The sequence below is a fragment of the Mizuhopecten yessoensis genome, unplaced genomic scaffold (genome assembly GCF_002113885.1).
Source record: "Mizuhopecten yessoensis strain PY_sf001 unplaced genomic scaffold, ASM211388v2 scaffold10359, whole genome shotgun sequence".
Taxonomy (NCBI): domain Eukaryota; kingdom Metazoa; phylum Mollusca; class Bivalvia; order Pectinida; family Pectinidae; genus Mizuhopecten; species Mizuhopecten yessoensis.
The window spans coordinates 511,717-535,973 of record NW_018408507.1 but is presented as its reverse complement, the minus strand read 5'-3'; the positions used below and the strand labels follow the sequence as shown (position 1 = coordinate 535,973).

The 24,257-nt window shown below is 33.8% G+C and overlaps 1 protein-coding gene and 1 long non-coding RNA gene across 6 annotated transcripts; one reads left to right on the top strand and one right to left on the bottom strand.

The window, feature by feature from the left end:
* Positions 1 to 473: 473 nt before the first annotated feature.
* LOC110460309 lies at positions 474 to 18,954 on the top strand. Of its 3 annotated transcripts, XM_021513143.1 has the most exons (5): positions 6,665 to 6,749; positions 7,611 to 7,642; positions 13,546 to 13,663; positions 14,919 to 15,738; positions 16,675 to 18,954. In XM_021513143.1, exons 4-5 carry the CDS (start codon positions 14,937 to 14,939, stop codon positions 17,796 to 17,798), a joined length of 1,926 nt encoding a protein of 641 aa, XP_021368818.1. In that variant the 5' UTR covers positions 6,665 to 6,749; positions 7,611 to 7,642; positions 13,546 to 13,663; positions 14,919 to 14,936; the 3' UTR covers positions 17,799 to 18,954. The 3 variants fall into 3 exon arrangements, with proteins under 3 accessions (XP_021368816.1, XP_021368815.1, XP_021368818.1); XM_021513141.1 differs by lacking the exons at positions 6,665 to 6,749; positions 7,611 to 7,642 and adding an exon at positions 474 to 565; XM_021513140.1 differs by lacking the exon at positions 7,611 to 7,642 and having other exon boundaries at positions 6,648 to 6,749.
* Positions 18,955 to 20,126: 1,172 nt separating this feature from the next.
* Positions 20,127 to 23,654, bottom strand: LOC110460310. 3 transcript variants are annotated; one of them, XR_002463998.1, is made up of 3 exons: positions 23,370 to 23,654; positions 22,091 to 22,781; positions 20,127 to 21,974 (listed from the first exon to the last, which is right to left on the bottom strand). It is a non-coding gene; the product is annotated as an uncharacterized LOC110460310 (long non-coding RNA). The 3 variants fall into 3 exon arrangements; XR_002463999.1 differs by lacking the exon at positions 23,370 to 23,654 and adding an exon at positions 23,151 to 23,165; XR_002464000.1 differs by lacking the exon at positions 23,370 to 23,654 and adding an exon at positions 23,126 to 23,158.
* Positions 23,655 to 24,257: the final 603 nt, after the last annotated feature.

Genomic DNA, 24,257 nt, shown 5'->3' with positions numbered 1-24,257 from the left:
TTCAACAATCGTAGTTGGGCTATATCTTGTCAGCTTAAATTACATCCATTCATAGCCCTATTAGCAGACGACAACATCAAATCCATCTAAAAACTGTTGATTTTTATTGCATAAAGCAGTGGAAATGAGTAAAACACCAGAAAAACTACTCTAAGAAGTTAAAAAAACCCCATTAAAAATCAAGAATTTAACACTTCATCATATCTAGCTGGTCTTCAGGGCTTGGTCGTATGTAGTCGGACACCTGGACGCTTTGGTTTAAGTCAATCACAAATCCGATACTAAAGTATTCCGATTGCATTTTTTAATTCATACTTGTTATATTTGCGAATTCGTTTCATACGATACATCTAGTCCGGGAATGCATCAGACGATAAACACGTTCAATAAAACGAATGACCGCATCAGACCGACTCGGTCGCTTTACCCTTACGGCGCCCCGTCTAGTACGGGGAATAACCATTCAAAAAACCCAAATACGTTGATGTTTTGAAGTCTTCCGTACTTTCTCTTCTCTGTATGCGGAATATTGTACAGTAGTTGTTTAGTGAATACTACCTATCAAGTAAGTACCTTGTTTTATTTTATTATTAATGGAAGTGTCCTGCGATCTGGTAGTGCAGCTAGTGCCGACAGAGTGTGTAGTACGTGTAAGTCATTTACATACGTAAGCGTGTGTTACACGTATACATACTTATCATGACGACCTGACAGTATATCTGTGTATATATTACGATGTGGTATATATATGTTCACTTATCTTTTCTGTTTTAAGAATATTAACTCTATTTGACCACTATGTGTTTTGACCACTATGTGGTATTTGTATAGGTACAAAACTGTATCTAAAATTAAAATAATAAAGCTATTAAAACTGTCAGTAATGTAACATCACCATGGGTGGGGACGGGTTTGTTAAAATATTGCCTGTGATTTGATCAACGAATTCTTCAGATGAGATCCATTTTACACGAAACTCTGAAAAAAATTAATAAAACTACTTATTTATAGCTATTATGATACAATTGACATACATGCAGCATACATATACACCTGTTTATACCATACACGTACGTATCGGTGTAGCATTATAAAGAAATATCCATGCACATATTATTATATAGAAATATGTAACCACAAATGATCATACAATAGTATTTGATAGTATCTATACACTTATCTAGAAAATAATATACACATGCTACTTTTCAAAGGATGTATTCACGTATTATTATATAAATTTATGTACATACGGGTTATTATAGTTTGTATAAACGTGTCGTTTATAAATAAAGATGTATACACATTATTTTACAACAGTTATATACACGTATTATTAAATGAATATCTGTATACACGTATTATTATACAATAGTACGTTTACACGTATTATTATATCAAGATCTGTATACACGTAATATTATATGAAGATCTGCATACACGTATTATTATATGAAGCTCTGTATACACGTATTAATATATGAAGATCTGTATATACGTATTATTATATGAAATATCTGTATACACGTATTAATATATGAAGATCTGTATATACGTATTATTATATGAAGATCTGCATACACGTATTATTATATCAAGATCTGTATACACGTAATATTATATGAAGATCTGCATACACGTATTATTATATGAAGATCTGCATACACGTATTATTATATGATGATCTGTATACACGTATTTTTATACAATAGTACGTTTACAAGTATTATTATATGAATATCCGTATACACGTATTATTATGCAATAGTACGTATTCACGTATTATTATACAATCGTACGTTTACACGTATTATTATGTGAAGATCTGTATACACGCATTATTATACAATAGTACTTTTACACGTATTATTATATAAATTTATGTACATACGGGTTATTATAGTTTGTATAAACGTGTGGTTTATAAATAAAGATGTATACACATTATTTTAAAACAGTTATATACACGTATTATTAGATGAATATCTGTATACAAGTATTCTTATATGAAGATCTGTATATACGTATTATTATATGAAATATCTGTATACACGTATGATTATATGAATATCTGTCTACACGTATTATTATATGATGATCTGTATACACGTATTTTTATACAATAGTACGTTTAAACGTATTATTATATGAAGTTTTGTATAAACGTATTATTATATGAATATCTGAATACACGTATTATTATATGAAGATCTGTATACACGTATTATTATGCAATAGTACGTATACACGTATTATTATACAATAGTACGTATTCACGTATTATTATACAAAAATATGAATACACGTTTTATAATAAAAAATGTGTTTACATGTCATTATCCAAACTTTGTATACACAATTCGTTTTAAATAAAAATGGTATCACGTATTATTAAACAATAGTATATACACACGTATATTTATATAAAAATATGTACAAACATGTTATAAAAAAGTCTATACACGTGTTATTATACAATAGTTTGTATACAGGTTTCGTTTTATTACATAAAAATGTATATACACATATTGCTATACAAAAGTACTTATATGCATATTATCATTTCAAAATGCATATATATTATGTTATCATATTAGACAAACACATGTATTATGATACAATATCTCACATACACGTATATTATAATATAATATTAAACATACACGTTTATCATTATGCAATGTTATACAGGCACGCATATTATGATATGTATTATTATAAATGCATGTATAATGATACAATATAGTACAAACATGTATATTATAAAACCATATTAAACATACAGGTATATAATAATATAATATAATACAATCTGGTATATCATAATACAATATTGAACATACAGGTATATTGTAATACAATATTAAACATAAAAGTGTATTATAATATAATATTATATATACAGGCATATCATAATACAATATTAAACATACAGGTATATTATAATACAATATTAAACATACAATATTATAGAAACACGTATATTTTTGACAAATTTTTATTCAAACACGTATATTATAATACAATTGTAATTTAGACCTGTACGTTGTAGAACAAACTTATATCAAAAATCTTTCCTATCTGCTTCTGTCACTCTATGGAATGTGAACTCCCTGAAGACATACGGAATGACGCATCCATAAAAAAAAACTAAAGCTACATCTTAACAGAAACTTACTACAAAAAGATTCATAGTACTTCTGCGGTACTAGAATAGGCCAAATATACCATGCCAGGCTCAGAATGAAATGAATGAAACTAAACGGCCATCTTTTTCATAAAAATCTAGTAGGGAGTCCACTCTGTTCCTGCCGTGAGGCTAACAAAACAAACGATCATTATCTATTATCTTGTCGGAACTATGAACACATTAGACAAATGGCTCCCCAGACAAATATGTTTCAGGCCAATACAAAATCATACCTCAGTAGAAACCCTACTGTTTGGCGACAACAATCTTTCACCTGCCCAAAATCGAAATATATTTAACTGTGTACAAAATTTTATTATTAAATCAAAACGTGTTTTACCTATTTAATTCATACACCCATTTTTTCACTCATTTAAACCTCGGTTTTGTGTGTGCGTGAGGGGGGGGTGCGAGGGGGTGTGGTTGTGCGCGCGCCTGGGTTTTTCCCCATATCAGTTGTGCCATATGCTATCGGTATTTTTGTAGCATCTTTGTAGTAGTACACAACATACATGCCCCACTGTTATAAATCCGTTATGCCATCAGCGACATTGACATAGGTTAACGTTTGTACAATGGCAAATGCTGTTCTTTCTTCTCTTCCTATTTCTTCTCCTCTTTCTTCTACTTAAAAATCTCTATTATCCATTATTATTTCTGCTAAGGAAACAGATTGATATAAGTTTAATAACTTGTTTCTGGATCCTATTTCATGTATGTAATAGTTAAATGGTCTGTATTTTGTAATTGCAAATTTACGAAATAAAATATGGTTTATACTAATACAATTGTATACGAACACGTATATCTTAATCGATATTATACAAACACGTATGTTATAGTTCAATATTATACTAACACGTATGTTATAGTTCAATATTATACAAACACGTATATTATAGTTCAATATTATACAAACACGAATATTATAATACAATATTATACAAACACGTATGTTATAATACAATATTATACAAACACGTATGTTATAGTTCAATATTATACAAACACGTATGTTACAGTTCAATATTATACAAACACGTATATTATAATACAATATTATACAAACACGTATGTTATAGTTCAATCTTATACAAACACGTATATTATAATACAATATTATACAAACACGTATGTTATAATACAATATTATACAAACACGTATGTTATAGTTCAATATTATACAAACACGTATGTTATAGTTCAATATTACACAAACACGTATGTTATAGTTCAATATTATACTAACACGTATGTTATAGTTCGATATTATACAAACACGTATGTTATAGTTCAATATTACACAAACACGTATGTTATAGTTCAATATTATACTAACACGTATGTTATAGTTCAGTATTATACAAACACGTATGTTATAGTTCAATATTATACTAACACGTATGTTATAGTTCAATATTATACAAACACTTATGTTATAGTTCAATATTATACAAACACGTATACTAAAATATAATATTATACAAACACGTATATTATAATACAACATTATACAAACAAGTATATTATGATACAATATTATACAAACAAGTTTATTATGATACATTATTATACAACCACGTATATTATAATACTATATTATACAACCACGTGTATTATAATACTATATTATACAAACACGTATACTAAAATACAATATTATACAAACACGTATATTATAATACAACATTATACAAACACGTATATTATAATACAATATTATACAAGCATGTTTATTATAATACAATATTATACTTGCATGTTTATTATAATACAATATTATACAAACACGTATATCATAATACAATATCATACAAGCATGTTTATTATAATACAATATTATACAAACACGTATATTATAATACAATATTATACAAACACGTATATTATGATACAATATTACACAAACACGTATATTATAATACAATATCATACAATCACGTATGTTATAATACAATATCATACAATCACGTATGTTATACTACAATATCATACAAGCATGTTTATTTTTATATAATATTATACAATCATGTATGTTACAATTCAGTATTATACAAACACGTATATTATAATACAATATTATATACAAACACGTATATTATAATACAATATCATACAATCACGTATGTTATAATACAATATCATACAAACACGTATGTTAAAATGTACACGTATATTGTAATAAAAATTTATACAAATACGTATATATTAAAAATACAATAGCATACATACATGTATGTTATAATATAATATTACATAAACACGTATATTATAATACAATATTATACAAACACTTGTATGCTAATACAATATCATACAAACACGTATATCATAATACAATTTATACCAAATACGTTTATAAAAATACAATATTATACATACAGATATATTATAATTCGATATTATACTAAGACTTTAAATATCATAAAATGTTTTACATACTTGTGTGTTAAAATACAATATCATTCAATTTGGATGTTAAACTGAATACAATATTATTCATTCCTCTCTATTATGATACAATGTAAAACATGTGCATATTAATATTATAAAGATATAATATAACGCATGCATATATATTGTGATACAATTTTATGCATACATGTATATTACATTACAATATTTACTCAATCATATATATTATGATTCAATATTATACCTGCATGCAATTTATCTACGAACACGTATACTATATATAGGATCTTGAAACGAGTCTAAGAATTGTTTAATTTAGCCAGCCTCTGGCGAGCTAAAACGAAAATGAGTGTTACATCCTTTTTATCACATAATCAAGATTTGTGGCATTTATTCGTGTAAAACGACAATTTTCATACAACCTTGAAATGTAAAAAGCCGCCATTTTGACTCAAGTGCGTAAGTCTGTGACGTCATGTACTTGTCCTAAGCGTGACGTCACAATTGTTCATATGACAGGGGTTAACACGCAAAAAATATGACATGATTATATTCACTTGTTAATTCACAGTAAATAATGTGATAAAAACATTATTATACCTACACTTACAATTATAGTTTATTACACAATATTTATACAGTGTATTATGAAATAATATTATACAAACAACAATGCAATTTTTACAAACACGTTTATTGTTATGCAATACTATGCATGTACTTACATGTATATTAAATACAATATAATACAAACATGCATACTGAGGTATAATGTTGCGTAAATCTTTATAATTAAAGAATCCTGAAGATATGATTATTTTGTGAAAAAAATAACCGTCATAAATACTTTTGTTTCTTATACCTAATCATTTATATAGTAAATGAATAGGCAATTTCAAGCCGAAAAAAAGTGCCGAATAAATTGGAACTCTTTTTCGTCGGAGATACAACACAGAGCGTTGGGACTCGCAACGTTAACCTAAGCTTCGGCAGGCATACAATTTTACACTGGAGTAAGGGAGATAACTACAGTATATTAACTAGTGGGAAAGCCCAGAGGGAAACTCCATTATTCTATAAATAATCATCACTGGAACGCCATTTGCAAATGATATTCTCAAACATCACAACTTAAAGACGCCAGGTAAATATGTAGCCGTGTTCATTGTTGCCTGTGTGGCTACGAAGACGTTATATAACAATACTATTTTACAATATACTGTTACAGTACAGAGCCAGGCTCGCCCTGACGTACAGATGGCATGCGTTACATACGGTACCCTCCATCCGAGATAAAACGTCTGCTAAATGGAAACTATCCGTCATCAACTAAATATTCCTATTAAATAAGGTGAAGTGTGGCCAGTACACGACTGTACCGTTGGGTCGATCAGGAGCGGACTAAGGGTGGGAGGGGAGGGCTACTATATTGATTTTTTGTTTATAAGTTACTGGAGCTCAGATTGGGAGGATTTCTCGATGAGATGTGATCGATAAGGGTTCAGAATTTATATCCTGGACCATGGTAACTAGAGGACACATGTGGTTCGGGGAAAGTGTTTTGATAAGAGGCGACTTTATGTGACCCGTGGGGTAACGGGTCAGGTTGTTTCGCCCTAAATCCTATTCGCGCTAAGGGTTGTTTCGCCCTCAATCCCGTTCGCTCAAGGGAGGTTGTTTCGCCCTAAATACCTTTTTATTTTTTTATTTTATACTAATATAATAATGAATATTTAAAAATATTAACTAAACTTATTGATGACTTTCTACATTGGTGTTAGGTATATTTTATGTATCTAGTATGTGAGAGCGGAGTCAGCTTTTCACAGCTGCCGTTTCACAGCCACAGCTGTGTGACACTCGCTTAAAAACAAGACAAACATTTTTTGTTTGTGAAATTGATTTTAATGATATAGCAGACTAAGAAGACTTAATTTGTGTCTTAAAACTACTAACATTGAAAGAAAATACCAAACTATGTTTCGCCCTAAATTTTTTGTTTTAGGGCGAAACAACCTCGGGCGAACGGGATTTCAGGTGAAACAACTCGGAACCACCCCCAGCCCACTCCAAGTAGACTAAGGGGGTCAACCTAACGAGTGTTCAGTATGGAACGCCAAATTAACATATAATTCAAATAATTGCTCCTATCTTCAAATGATTGAAGACACATGTAGGTACAATTCAATTGAATATAGGTGCAATTCAATTGGAGATAGGTACAATTCAATTAAATATAGGTTCAAATATGACGAATTAAACCTATGTTCAATTGAATTGAACCTTTCTTCAATTAATTGTACCTATCTTCAATTAATTGTTCCTATCTTCAATTAATTGTACCTATCTTCAATTATTTGAAGATAGGTACAATTAACTGAATATATATATGTAAATTTGGTGTTCCATAGTCCAGGGAGAAATGATAGTCCAGTGTGGTTTTCGCATGCCAAGGAATTTGTAATTTGATTTTTTTACTTTTTTCTTCTGATTCATTTATTTTATGCACTTACCTAGGTGTGTGCAAAATTTAAGGTCGATGGTAACAGTAAAAAGTACCAAAATACGTTGAGGAAGATGCCTATTTCGGAGGAATGAGTGTCAAGAGATATTTCTGTGCGCCTAGGAATTCGTTAATCATTTTTTTACATTTTTTCTTCTGATTCATCGATATTATGCACTTACCAGTTACTTAGGTGTGTGCAAAATTTCAGGTTGATCATAACAGTATAAAGTACCGAATTACGTCAATAAATATGTTTACGGGGGAGAAGGTGAAGGTTATAATTAGGTCACAGTTATTATATCTGTGTTCCAAGGTGAAGGTTATTAGGTCAGTTATCATAATCGTGTTCCAAGGTGAAGGTTATTAGGTCAGTTATTATATCTGTGTTCCAAGGTGAAGGGTATTAGGTCAGTTATCATATTCGTGTTCCAAGGTGAAGGTTATTAGGTCAGTTATTATATCTGTGTTCCAAGGGGGAGGTTATTAGGTCAGTTATCATATTCGTGTTCCAAGGTGAAGGTTATTAGGTCAGTTATTATATCTGTGTCCCAAGGTGAAGGTTATTAGGTCAGTTATCATATTCGTGTTCCAAGGGGAAGGTTATTAGGTCAGTTATTATATCTGTGTTCCAAGGGGGAGGTTATTAGGTCAGTTATCATATTCGTGTTCCAAGGGGAAGGTTATTAGGTCACAGTTATTATATCTGTTTTCCAAGGTGAAGGTTATTAGGTGACATTTATTATATCTGTTTTCCAAGGTGAAGGTTATTTGGTCACATTTATTATATCTGTTTTCCAAGGTGAAGGTTATTAGGTCAGTTATCATAATCGTGTTCCAAGGTGAAGGTTATTAGGTCAGTTATTATATCTGTGTCCCAAGGTGAAGGTTATTAGGTCAGTTATCATATTCGTGTTCCAAGGTGAAGGTTATTGGGTCACAATTATTATTTCTGTGTTCCAAGGTGAAGGTTATTAGGTCAGTTATTATATCTGTGTCCCAAGGTGAAGGTTATTAGGTCAGTTATCATATTCGTGTTCCAAGGAGAAGGTTATTAGGTCACAATTATTATTTCTGTGTTCCAAAGTGAAGGTTATTAGGTCACAGTTATTATATCTGTGTTCCAAGGTGAAGGTTATTAGGTCAGTTATTATATCTGTGTTCCAAGGTGAAGGGTATTAGGTCAGTTATCATATTCGTGTTCCAAGGGGAAGGTTATTAGGTCAGTTATTATATCTGTGTTCCAAGGTGAAGGTTATTAGGTCAGTTATTATATCTGTGTCCCAAGGTGAAGGTTATTAGGTCAGTTATCATATTTGTGTTCCAAGGTGAAGGTTATTAGGTCAGTTATTATATCTGTGTTCCAAGGTGAAGGGTATTAGGTCAGTTATCATATTCGTGTTCCAAGGTGAAGGTTATTAGGTCACAATTATTATTTCTGTGGTCCAAGGTGAAGGTTATTAGGTCAGTTATCATATTCGTGTTCCGAGGTGAAGGTTATTAGGTCACAGTTATTATATCTGTTTTCCAAGGTGAAGGTTATTAGGTCACAATTATTATTTCTGTGTTCCAAGGTGAAGGTTATTAGGTCAGTTATCATATTCGTGTTCCAAGGTGAAGGTTATTAGGTCACAATTATTATTTCTGTGTTCCAAAGTGAAGGTTATTAGGTCACAGTTATTATATCTGTGTTCTAAGGTGAAGGTTATTATGTCACAGTTATTATTTCTGTGTTCCAAGGTGAAGGTTATTATGTCACAATTATTATTTCTGTGTTCCAAGGTGAAGGTTATTAGGTCACAGTTATTATATCTGTTTTCCAAGGTGAAGGGTATTAGGGCACATTTATTATATCTGTTTTCCAAGGTGAAGGTTATTAGGTCACAATTATTATTTCTGTGTTCCGAGGTGAAGGTTATTAAGTCACAATTTGTATTTCTTGCTTATCAAAGTGTTTAATTTATATAGGGACAAATTTTGTATAATAGTCCAAACTATTGACTGAATTGTCATGTTTTCCTTTATTTTTTTTGGAAATGGTTGAATCTTGTTAATATGTACAATATATAGTTATGTAACATTACATTATACTGAACATGTAGACAATATATTGTATATCAATGTGTATTGATGGATTAGAGGGTTTTATGTGACGGTCATAACACCAAAATAGTATTGATGACCTGTATAATCTCGCCTGTCATTGTGACACAATGACTTATCTTTGTCATACAAGTCATGACAGATAGTATACTGATAGTATACAGATAGTATACTGATATAGTATACCTGGTAATCAAGTTTAGTTAAATCTGTAGCTTTAGGTCACCTAATCAAAGGCTCAAGTGACCTATATGACTTGCAATCCATTTTTATCCATCATACATAAAAAATTGAAGTTTTCAACTTAATCTGAAATACTACTGAAGGGATTTCATTTTTCTTGATGGAAATATGACTGTCATACTGACATTTCCGGAGGAAATGTTCTTTTTTCAGGTCAGTCCAGAAATCCATTACATGGCTGCATGCCATGGCCACCGTTTTAAAAAAACTGTTTGTAACTTAAACTCAAGTTTTATTGAGCTGTTTTGACAGAAACTAGTTTGGGATGTTCTGTTTATGATCCTGACAAAGTGTTGTCAATTTGCAGGTTGATCAGAAATCTAATATGGTCGCCAGAGCCACCATTTTGAGAAAACTATTTCAAACTTAAACTGGATCAAGTTCTAAGGAGTTGATTTTAGTGAAACTTGGTAGAGATCATCACTGATGATCCTTACCACATTTGTACTGATCACGAGAAGATAACTAAGTCACATTTGTTCTGATCACGAGAAGATAACTAAGTCACATTTGTTCTGATCACGAGAAGATAAGTCACATTTATTCTGATCTCGAGAGGATAACTAAGTCACATTTGTTCCAAAAAAAAAAGAGAGAGAGTTTTGTGGGACAGTTAGATTACTAGGTGACTGAACTGGTGTTGGCTGGATTGATGATTACTTTAAACTTTCCATGTATATGTATGTAGGTTGAATGTACCTTATTAATCACCTTCCATGTATATTATATGTAGGTTGAATGTACCTTATTAATCACCTTCCATGTATATTATATGTAGGTTGAATGTACCTTATTAATCACCTTCCATGTATATTATATGTAGGTTGAATGTACCTTATTAATCACCTTCCATGTATATTATATGTAGGTTGAATGTACCTTATTAATCACCTTCCATGTATATTATATGTAGGTTGAATGTACCTTATTAATCACCTTCCATGTATATTATATGTAGGTTGAATGTACCTTATTAATCACCTTCCATGTATATTATATGTAGGTTGAATGTACCTTATTAATCACCTTCCATGTATATTATATGTAGGTTGAATGTACCTTATTAATCACCTTCCATGTATATTATATGTAGGTTGAATGTACCTTATTAATCACCTTCCATGTATATTATATGTAGGTTGAATGTACCTTATTAATCACCTTCCATGTATATTATATGTAGGTTGAATGTACCTTATTAATCACCTTCCATGTATATTATATGTAGGTTGAATGTACCTTATTAATCACCTTCCATGTATATTATATGTAGGTTGAATGTACCTTATTAATCACCTTCCATGTATATTATATGTAGGTTGAATGTACCTTATTAATCACCTTCCATGTATATTATATGTAGGTTGAATGTACCTTATTAATCACCTTCCATGTATATTATATGTAGGTTGAATGTACCTTATTAATCACCTTCCATGTATATTATATGTAGGTTGAATGTACCTTATTAATCACCTTCCATGTATATTATATGTAGGTTGAATGTACCTTATTAATCACCTTCCATGTATATTATATGTAGGTTGAATGTACCTTATTAATCACCTTCCATGTATATTATATGTAGGTTGAATGTACCTTATTAATCACCTTCCATGTATATTATATGTAGGTTGAATGTACCTTATTAATCACCTTCCATGTATATTATATGTAGGTTGAATGTACCTTATTAATCACCTTCCATGTATATTATATGTAGGTTGAATGTACCTTATTAATCACCTTCCATGTATATTATATGTAGGTTGAATGTACCTTATTAATCACCTTCCATGTATATTATATGTAGGTTGAATGTACCTTATTAATCACCTTCCATGTATATTATATGTAGGTTGAATGTACCTTATTAATCACCTTCCATGTATATTATATGTAGGTTGAATGTACCTTATTAATCACCTTCCATGTATATTATATGTAGGTTGAATGTACCTTATTAATCACCTTCCATGTATATTATATGTAGGTTGAATGTACCTTATTAATCACCTTCCATGTATATTATATGTAGGTTGAATGTACCTTATTAATCACCTTCCATGTATATTATATGTAGGTTGAATGTACCTTATTAATCACCTTCCATGTATATTATATGTAGGTTGAATGTACCTTATTAATCACCTTCCATGTATATTATATGTAGGTTAAATGTACCTTAGTCATCCACTGGACTAACTACGTGGTTTGTTAACAGTGTTTGTATACATAGTGCATTTAGAAATGTGCGTCATTACGGGCACAATTTCAAATAAATCCTTCAAAATTCCTTACATTGATAGGCTAATAGCAGATATGTGCATACCAGGGAAATATGGCTGGGAGACATTTTTTGTTTGTTTTTGTCATTATTGTGTGTATCACAAATAGCCATTCAGAGAAAAAAAATGTGGAAAATTGGAAATACCAAACAAATAGGGAAAACATTGTATTTTCAGTTTCCTAGTAGTTTTCATGTACATTTTCTATTTATAGGTCTTTGTTTCTCAGTATTTCATCTCAATAATTCGTATTTAGCATAAGGAAATCCAGAAATTGTACTTGCATTATCTGCAACATAATTATATAGCAGTGAGCTGTGTGTGCATTGATATATATATACCAAGGTACTTTTCAGTAATGACCAGTAACCTATTAACATAATTATATAGCTCAGTGAGCTGTGTGTGTATTGATATATATATGCCAAGGTACTTTCCAGTAATGACCAGTAACCTATTAACATAATTATATAGCTCAGTGAGCTTCGTGTGCATTGATATATATATACCAAGGTACTTTTCAGTAATGACCAGTAACGTACCTATTAACATAATTATATAGCTCAGTGAGCTTCGTGTGCATTGATATATATATACCAAGGTACTTTTCAGTAATGACCAGTAACCTATTAACATAATTATATAGCAGTGAGCTGTGTGTGCATTGATATATATATACACCAAGGTACTGTTCAGTAATGACCAGTAACCTATTAACATAATTATATAGCAGTGAGCTGTGTGTGCATTGATATATATATACCTAGAATTCTATCTCCATTATTTCCTTCTTTGTTTTTCAGAGAGAATTGAAGGATGCTGTGAAGAAGACAATGAGAACGTTTCTGTGCACATGTTGTTGTAAATAACACCCATTGTAGGTGTGTTACAACTACATGTGCACGTTCTGTACCTGTACTTGTAAGTACGCTTAATACACCCATCCTGTTCTGTATGACACGAAATCTTCGTGGGTACTTTCCTTCGTAGTTTGAAGCCTTTTAGATTGTTTCGTGGTACAAAATTTCGTGGATATCCTATATTAACAACAGTAGACATGTAAATCATTCAAATTTGTTCGTATTTATTTTCGTGGTTCAATAGCAACCACGAAAACCACGTATGTTTATACACCACAAACATTTCATGTTATACAGTAATCAGTGACAGCATTATGATGTGATAAAACCACCAGACTATTGACTGCTGACATAATGAGCTGTAAGTCTGCTTCCTTGATATACACTAACTCAAAGCTGTGATAACATCATCCTATTTTCTTTCTTCATATCCTGGTATAAACCTTTATAGTATCATATTTACAGGGCAGAATCAACGTTCACACGTTTCACTTCCATGTGTGTATAAACTTAGCGAGGGATATACAAACAGGTTCCGTGTGTGTGTCTGTCCGTCCATATCTCTAAAACCATTACAGATTCCTCAAACTTTCCACAGGAGACTGTCAAAGTGTAGAGCAGTGCCTTTTAGCCCACCATCATCTGTTCAAACCACTCGTCGTCCGTGGTCAGCTGTCTGTCCTTAAACAATTCTTTTTATCGTTATTTCTCAGAAAGTACTTGACGGTTCTTTCTCAAATTTCACATGTAAGTTCCCCTTGGTCCTTACTTGTGCAGGTTTTATTTGAGAGTGATCTTAAAAGCAATATGGCTGCACAAAGTACTAAACAGATCTTTCTCTTATTGAAATGATCGCTTCTATTTCTTTTGCATTAATGAAAGTGTACTTATACTATTCTAGTAATTATGTGAAACGACAAACTCTCTTGTCTTTTATACACAGCAGTATGAATTTGAAATCAAAAGTTACCTCAAGATGCATTTACTGTTTACATCATGACTCGATCAAACTGACATAGGACTAATGAAGATGGTACAATGGTGGGCGCTAAGACCACTCTGGGATCTCTATTTGATATGATTAAGTGCATTATTTCAAGAAATTTCCAGTTGTCATTAAAAAATAATGATAATTTTCGTGCATTAGTTAATCACAGAAGAGAATGTTGCCTTTTGATATTTTTAAGTAACTTCTGCGCTCAAGAAATATCCTGTTGTCATGAAAACAGCATCTGAAAAGCTGTAAAAGGTAAAAGTTTAAACTGCAGGGGAAATTTTTCCAGGATTCAATATTCATTCTATTCTTCCCTTTTCAGACTAATAAGCAGAGCAAAATGAACGGCGAGGACGACATTGCGGTACTTGACCAACAAGAGGATATAGATAACCTGGGATACCCAGTTCCTGTCACAGACGATTTCCAAAGTAACCTTCAACTGTACATTAGTACTGGCAAGCCAGAGAATGACGCTGCCTCGCTGCATGCCCTCAGGAACGCCTACCATGATCTTAAACTCCGATACAATGAACAAACCGCAAAGGTGCACTCCATGAGACAGGCGATAAAGGACATGGAAGCCCAAAGGATTCAGAACACCAATCGCCCATTTATTATGAACACCACTGCACTGGCTGGCGCAGCCGGAGCAGGAAATCAAACAGCTTCAGGAGCTGTGGAGCCCAACCCTCACCTTCGCGCTAATTTAGGGTACGCAGATAGCTTACAAAGACAAATTCTTCGTTTGAAAAATACAAGTGCAGGGAGGGAAAAGGAGATGGAGAGAAAGTATTCAGATTTATACACAAAGTACAAAAGATTGGAGGCTGACGTTAATACCTTACAGCTGCGTAACAGAAAAACAACAGCAGAACTAGAAAAATCAGCAAATCTATTAAAGGATCGTGATATGCTCATTGAACAATTGTCAGACCGCAAAGACTTATTAGAGAAAAAGGTTGGAAGACAAAACCCAGAGTCGTTCTCAGAAGAGAGTAGACTACAAGAAAAACACATGATGGGGATAATGGAATATCAGACGAAGTACATTGATGAGCTGAAGGAAAAGGTTCAGGAACAGAACAGTATCATCAATAAGCAGCTGGACATGATCAAAACATTTTGTAGGAATCAAAAAGGTAACACAAGGCTCCAGCAGCTGGAGCACAAACTGATTCTGATTTACATACATGTTTGTATACATAGATTTAACATTAAGCAATTATGAAACATGGTTTGAGCTGTTTGATTAAGATTCATTTTGAGGAAAAAACATTTTGAAGTAGTTTAGTCTTGGACAAACGTTTAATGATGAGGTCATAAAGTGCAGTACTGTGTAAATGGTCAAACACATATATACTCAGAAACTGCTCCTCTCTGAGCATTGGTTGTACCTAAATATAATCAGTAAAACTTGTTTTATTATAAAGACTTGGACAATATTCATGTATGCAGGTACTGTATGTGTATTTCATATTTCATATTTTTATGAATCTGTTATGTTGCTACTGAGGTAATATACATCATAATTTAAGTGTTCTATAACGTGGCTGAATTTATGTATACTCCTATGCCTATGGTATACTATTGTATATTTTTATTTCTTCTGTATTAGTTCCTTCGTTAAAGCTACCAGAAAAATATCTTTTAGGGCTATCAATTCAGTTGATTGAGTGTCATTCTGAGGCTTATATACATATGTACAATCAATTTTGGCCTACACGCTTTTATCCCTAAATAATTATGAATTAGGAAGTAAATAGCTGTAATGAATACAGTACTTGTCAGTAGCAAACTTCATGCAAAATGTAACTTATTTTTGTTCATACAGGCAAAATTATGAAAAACAATTCCATTCATTCCCTGTTTGAATCTCTAAAGAAGTGTCTTTTACATGCATAGGGATATGGGATCAACTGTTTTGTGTCCAATTTCAGGAATTGTAGTTATGTTAACAAGTTAAGTCCCAGGGCTCTTGTGGGGGGTTTAAACATAGGGTCAATCTACCCACGTATCATTTAATGTATGTTGAAACCATACTAGGAAATTATTGTAAGTATTTTTTGTCATTTCAGAGGCTGAAGCTGCAGCTTCGAGAAACAGTGATTACCAGATTCAAGATTCTGCCAGACGGCCTGACGGAGAATCTCTTCTCCCACTTAATGTGTTAGAACAACATGGTGCTGGGGCAAGACCTCGCCAATCAGGTGCTCTCACAATCAGTGCACAAACACATTTGCAGAACACGGGGAGTAGTCCTCCTTCCAGTAGTAGACAGCAGTATGTGCCAAATCAGCTTGACACACCAGTGTATTCACGCGAGTCACTGGCGGAAGTGGAAGCGAGAAGGCAAAATAATTCGACATTACATCAAAACTTTGCTGATGCCAGGATAAGCAGGGGCCCTGTCATGGTTCAGTCTCCGTCTTCAAACCAGTTACCTGTGCCAGCACCACAGCCTTCACATGATGCTCCAGACTCACCTGTTCTCAACAGATCCCCCAAAATGTCCTCTCCGAAGATACCAGTAAATCCCTCCGGCAGTTCTTACTCCATGGCACGGTATCTTGACCAACAACCGGGACTGCGTCTAGAGGATGCTTCAGTATTGCCTGACACTATATACCAACCATCCAGCGATGGGCGTCAAGGACCCATGTACGAAAATGACCAGCGCTTACAAGCCCTTCGAATAGATGATAAAAAATTAACTTTGAATGATACAATTTATAGGAGTGCTGCACCGCAAGGATCATATACAAGGCTGGAGGATAGTGGGACTGTTGTTTTGTATCCGCCATTACCATCATCACAGGAAGCCAATTACGAAAATATCAAGGTGTTTCTCCCACCAACACAAGAGCAGGCCAACGGAGATTACGCTAATGTGTCAGCGTTAATAGGGCGCAGTGACCAGTCAAATGGTAGTAATACCCAGAAATGTCCAGTGTGTAATAAAAATTTCCTAACTACGCCCATTGATAAATTCCAACAACATGTTTTGGATTGTATGGATGTCAATGAGGAGGAGGGAACTCCAACGCTGCAAAATGTATCACAGGGAGAAAATGGTCGAGAATGTCCAATGTGCACAGCAGTGTTTCCAGGAGGACTGCCTCAGGAAGAGTTTGAAAGACACGTCCAGGAACATTTTGGGGAAGACCCTATGATGGAGAGGTTTGAAGTGCTGCAAGCCTAGATGTTATTTTCTATTTTAATGTGAGTGGTGAATGTATGGTTTATCAATTGATTTTGAAATTCTGTGTCTTTGTTTTAATTAAGGGCTGAGAACGATTTAAATTAACAGCCCAACTGGTGAACTAAAATAATGACTGTACTTTTAAAAAATTAAGGTAGAGAATATCGGTGAAATATATATACGATATTAGAATTTACATAGATTATCTTTCTGTAAAAGACTCTGTATAGTGTATTTGCTTGTCTTAATGTTAACGGCACATGTTATGGTACATGCTTATTGACAATGGGACTTATATTATTTTTTCACTTCTGCAAGTTTAATAACCAGTTGTATCCAATGAACATTTTTGGAGTTATGGGCCTTTATTGATTTCTGTCTGCAGTGTCTGCTCATCCTGAATTATAGATTAACTTAAAATATTTAAGAATGGCTAATTTTTTATAAAAGCTTGAACATTGATGTAATAAAGGTATCACATGTATACGGAAACATTGTTCTGTATACCGTTTATTTATCGGTTCCTGAAAAAATATTTCTTTATTATCAGTAACAAGTGTAGTATGTACTGCTTCACGCTCACTTAGGTAACTAATGCTATCATTTCAAGGAAACTTCATACGCATAAGAATCATCACTAAGTGTAACAACAAATTCTAAATTCAAGTGTCAAATCAATGTCCAAGAGATATGATGTTGAAAGTCTAGTTTACATGTTTACATTTATATATTGTGATCTGTCTTCATTTGTCGTCCACAATCCTGACAAAGTGTTTTTTATTTTTCGGGTCAGTCAAATATCCATCACGACCTACCATCACCTGAAATATAATTTGAACTCCAGTTGTGCTGCAGTGAAATTAAACTGATGAAAACATTAAGCCTGTTGGCCTCTTCTTAGATGTATACAGTTGGACTGAAAGCCTGCTTTAGGAATGAATAGGGGCTTGAAGATCTGGTTACAACACGTTTCTGGGTCCCCTTATAAAGTGTTCTGTTTAGACAGGATTCACTGAAACATTAGGATGAGAAAGTTATAATGTACAGCTGTATCATAAGACAGGCAACATACACATTGACATTGTTATGACATGACCAGATTTCCTATGGATAATTTGACTAATAAACATGCAGAATGGTTTTGTTGAAAATTGGAGAAATTATTTTTAATTTTTTAACATTTTAAATAATTCCATATTTTTTGTTTTTATTGAGTTTATGCCAGTGTTTGAGAGATATTCGTAATAATTTTGTTGTCATCGTCATTTTCCCCTATTGTTGTTTAGTATTTATTTAGAGTTTTCCTCACACAACACTGATTACATTTTCCGTTTCTCATTAATAACATTTTTTTCTTTTTCGCTAATTCATTCACTCAACTCCATGTACAGTTTGTGATCCCCTCCGAGATATAGACAAGAGGCCATTTATAGTAATCTTACCCAAACGCGGTACAATGGCAGAATGCAAAGATGACCCCAATGAAATTTGAGGTCAAAGGTCAGGATACACAGTAATATGTAAATGTTAAGATTTCTCTAGGGTATGCCTCTTTGGCTCCACAGTTCAAGTCTAGTATGTTAATCTGATTATATTTAAACTGAGCACAATGATTGGACATGACAATGGGAGGAACAAGGTCAAAAGTCAAGGTACCTTCTGTACCCAAGTTACACACCCTCTAATAGACTGTAGACTTCTGTACCCTCTAATAGACTGTAGATTCTTCTGTACCCAAGTATACACACCCTCTAATAGACTGTAGACTTCTGTACCCTCTAATAGCCTAGACTTATGTACCCTCTAATAGACTGTATACTTCTGTACCCTCTAATAGACTAAAGACTTCTGTACCCTCTCATAGACTGTAGACTTCTGTACCCTCTAATAGACTAAAGACTTCTGTACCCTCTAATAGACTGTATACTTATGTACCCTCTAATAGACTGTAGACTCCTCTGTACCCTCTAATAGACTGTAGACTCCTCTGTACCCTCTAATAGACTGTATACTTATGTACCCTCTAATAGACTGTAGACTCCTCTGTACCCTCTAATAGACTGTAGACTCTTGTGTACCCTCTAATAGACTGTAGACTCTTGTGTACCCTCTAATAGACTGTAGAATTCTGTACCCTCTAATAGACTGTAGACTCCTCTGTACCCTCTAATAGACTGTAGACTCCTCTGTACCCTCTAATAGACTGTAGACTCCTCTGTACCCTCTAATAGACTGTAGACTCTTGTGTACCCTCTAATAGACTGTAGACTCTTGTGTACCCTCTAATAGACTGTAGACTCTTGTGTACCCTCTAATAGACTGTAGATTCTTCTGTACCCAAGTATACACACCCTCTAATAGACTGTAGCCTTCTGTACCCTCTAATAGCCTAGACTTCTGTACCCTAAAATAGACTGTATACTTCTGTACCCTCTAATAGACTGTAGACTTCTGTACCCAAGGGCATTTGTATCATTGGCGATGCCTTGTTATTTCTTAATTTAATCAATTTTCAGATAATATATTCAGATTTTTTTAGAATTCTTGAGGTAAATACAGTAAATATGAAGTTGAAATCAAGGTTATACTTAGTGTATGTACTCAGCAGATTGCTTTCCTCCTGAAGAGATACATCATTTTCTACCATTGTCTGCTATCTAGTGATACACACTGACATAGAAATCTCAAACGTGGAAATATACTGTTTGTAAAGCTTGAGTATTTAGCAGTGTATCAAAGGAGCTATGAGATCAGAAAAGGTCATCACTGTGACCAGGAACTTCTGTCCTGAACTCCTAACGTGCACCGTTTATCATTTTCATTTTCAGAAAACAAAGCTTTATGTATGTAAGTTACATCAAGAGATATTAAAACCTGATTTAAAGTAAGGAAGGTGTCACCCTATACCTATTTCCCCTCCCCTACATCAACCATCAAACACATGTTACTTTGGGAGATGGAGCAATCTCCCAGAATATCTGTCGATTTGTTTACATTTCTGTTCAAGATGCAAACTTCAGGTCACAGAAAGCTCTAACTTGATATGGGATTTGTCCCACAAGTAAGAGAGAGGAAGAAACCTGATGATCCTACGTGTACTTTGTAAAAGGTCGAGGTCACTGTTAACTAATGGTGTTTTTTGTCCAGACCCATAACTTCCAAACTCATAATTGCACAAATCTCTAGGCTAATATTTGCTTTGTTGGTTGTCAACGATCAAGGTCCCAGTTATTGAATATAATAATTCCTTTTCTGGATCCCAGCTCTAAAAGACATGGTCACAAAATGTACAAATTTGGTGCTGTATGTTGGTTGACCTAAGGAAGAGCAACAATTCGGTCAATGGTCAAGGTCAGTGTGACTGAAAATGGAATTTCAAAGAACAAATGACCAATCAAAGTCTTATCTTTGTGCATGAATTGTCTTAGAGAAGAGGATCAACTCTATTGATTTTGCTTTTTGTTAAAAGTGAGATCACTTACTAAAAGTAGAATTGCCTTGTCCTGATCACAACTTAAGGACTAATGATCCCACCAAGTTCAGACTTGTTATGTTGGTTGTCTTAGAGCAGACTCATTTTGAGTGTGGTTCAACAAAGGTAAAGGTCACTGTTATTTAAAAATAGAATTGTTCAGAACCTAACTACCAGATACATGATCCTACAAGTTCATCTGAATCATGTTACTCAGAATCTGTAATCTGATACTAATAAAAACTTTAATGTTAACATTCTGGTCCCGCCATATATTTAACTTCAGAAATTAGTAAGTTTTTCTCAAATACTACTTAAAATATTTTCCCAGTGCCTTGAAATTTAAGGCAACAATTTGAAGTTATCAATGACAAAGAAACTTTGTAACTGCCAATCAACAACACAACCTCCTCCTATTGTCAACAACACAACCTCCTCCTATTGTCAACAGCACAACCTCCTCCTATTGTCAACAACACAACCTCCTCCTATTGTCAACAACACAACCTCTACCTATTGTCAACAACACAACCTCCTCCTATTGTCAACAACACAACCTCCTAAAGTCAACAACACAACCTCTTCCTATTGTCAATAGCACAACCTCCTCCTATTGTCAACAACACAACCTCCTCCTATTGTCAACAATAAAACCTCCTCCTATTGTCAACAACAAAACCTTATCCTATTGTCAACAGCACAACCTACTCCTATTGTCAACAACACAACCTTTTCCTATTGAAACAAATAGATGTAACAATACCAACTGTTGGTGAGGGGATTCACTATGCTGCCCATTGCAGCTCGTCAACAGCACAACCTCCTCCTATTGTCAACAATAAAACCTCCTCCTATTTTCAACAACACAACCTCATCCTATTGTCAACAGCACAACCTCCTCCTATTGTCAACAACAAAACCTCTTCCTATTGTCAACAACACAACTTCCTATTGTCAAAAACACAACCTCCTCCTAATGTCAACAACACAACCTCCTCCTATTGTCAACAATAAAACCTCCTCCTATTGTCAACAACACAACCTCTACCTATAGTCAACAACACAACCTCCTCCTATTGTCAACAACACAACCTCCTCTTATTGTCAACAACACAACCTCCTCCTATTGTCGACAGCACAACCTCCTCCTATTGTCAACAACACAACCTCTACCTATTGTCAACAACACACCCTCCTCCTATTGTCAACAACACAACCTCCTAAAGTCAACAACACAACCTCTTCCTATTGTCAATAGCACAACCCCCTCCTATTGTCAACAACACAACCTCTTCCTATTGTCAACAACACAACTTCCTATTGTCAAAAACACAACCTCCTCCTAATGTCAACAACACAACCTCCTCCTATTGTCAACAACACAACCTCTACCTATTGTCAACAACACAACCTCCTACTATTGTCAACAACACAACCTCCTCCTATTGTCAACAATAAAACCTCCTCCTTTTGTCAACAACACAACCTCATCCTATTGTCAACAACACAACCTCCTAAAGTCAACAACACAACCTCTTCCTATGGTCAATAGCACAACCTCCTCCTATTGTCAACAACACAACCTCTACCTATAGTCAACAACACAACCTCCTCCTATTGTCAACAACACAACCTCTACCTATTGTCAACAACACACCCTCCTCCTATTGTCAACAACACAACCTCCTAAAGTCAACAACACAACCTCTTCCTATGGTCAATAGCACAACCTCCTCCTATTGTCAACAACAAAACCTCCTCCTATTGTCAACAACACAACCTCTACCTATAGTCAACAACACAACCTCCTCCTATTGTCAACAACACAACCTCTACCTATAGTCAACAACACAACCTCCTCCTATTGTCAACAATAAAACCTCCTCCTATTGTCAACAACAAAACCTTCTCCTATTGTCAACAGCACAACCTCCTCCTATTCTCAACAACACAACTTCCTATTGTCAACAACACAACCTCCTCCTAATGTCAACAACACAACCTCCTCCTATTGTCAACAACACAACCTCCTAAAGTCAACAACACAACCTCTTCCTATGGTCAATAGCACAACCTCCTCCTATTGTCAACAACAAAACCTCCTCCTATTGTCAACAACAAAACCTTATCCTATTGTCAACAGCACAACCTACTCCTATTGTCAACAACACAACCTTTTCCTATTGAAACAAATAGATGTAACAATACCAACTGTTGGTGAGGGGATTCACTATGCTGCCCATTGCAGCTCTCTCATACCTTTATGCTAATGTTTCCTGATACTGAGATTTATACCTGTGACTGTAAAAGGTATTAGCGTTAATATACATGTAATACAAATTAGAATAAATATATCGATCATTGAAATAAATATCTGTAATAAATAAAAATCATGTTTTGTTCATTTGGTACAGGGTTACTCAATATTCTTTGTGTATCTAGTAAGGGTTTAACCAATCAATATAACACACATGACGGCACAAATCTGATATAAAAGATACAGGTTTATGTTTATAACGATGACCAATCTGAGTTGCAGCCTTTTCCCCCTTAAGCCAATCATAATCTCCGACATTTAGTAATAGAGGGGGCGTGCTGGGTTTTCACTGAACAGATATCAAATTGAACCTGCTGGTTTTCAATGAACAGGAAAATAGGGTACGAACTAGGTATGCTTTGAACCGGTAAACAAGGTTGCTGTTACTAAATATGATAATTCCTTGTCTAGGTCCTAACTAACTGAATGGCCACAAGATCCACAGACGTCGTATATCGGGATCGCCTTCAGGGTAAACTCTGAACAAGAAAAAGGCAACCAGCTGCATATACTCTCATCTAATAAACTGGATACCAGTTTGGTATTCTCTGAACAGAAAAACAGGGATCCAGCTTGGTATACTCTAAACAGATAAACAGGAATCCAGCTGGCTATACTCTGAACAGATAAACAGGGATCCAACTGGGTATACTCTGTCTGAACTGATAAA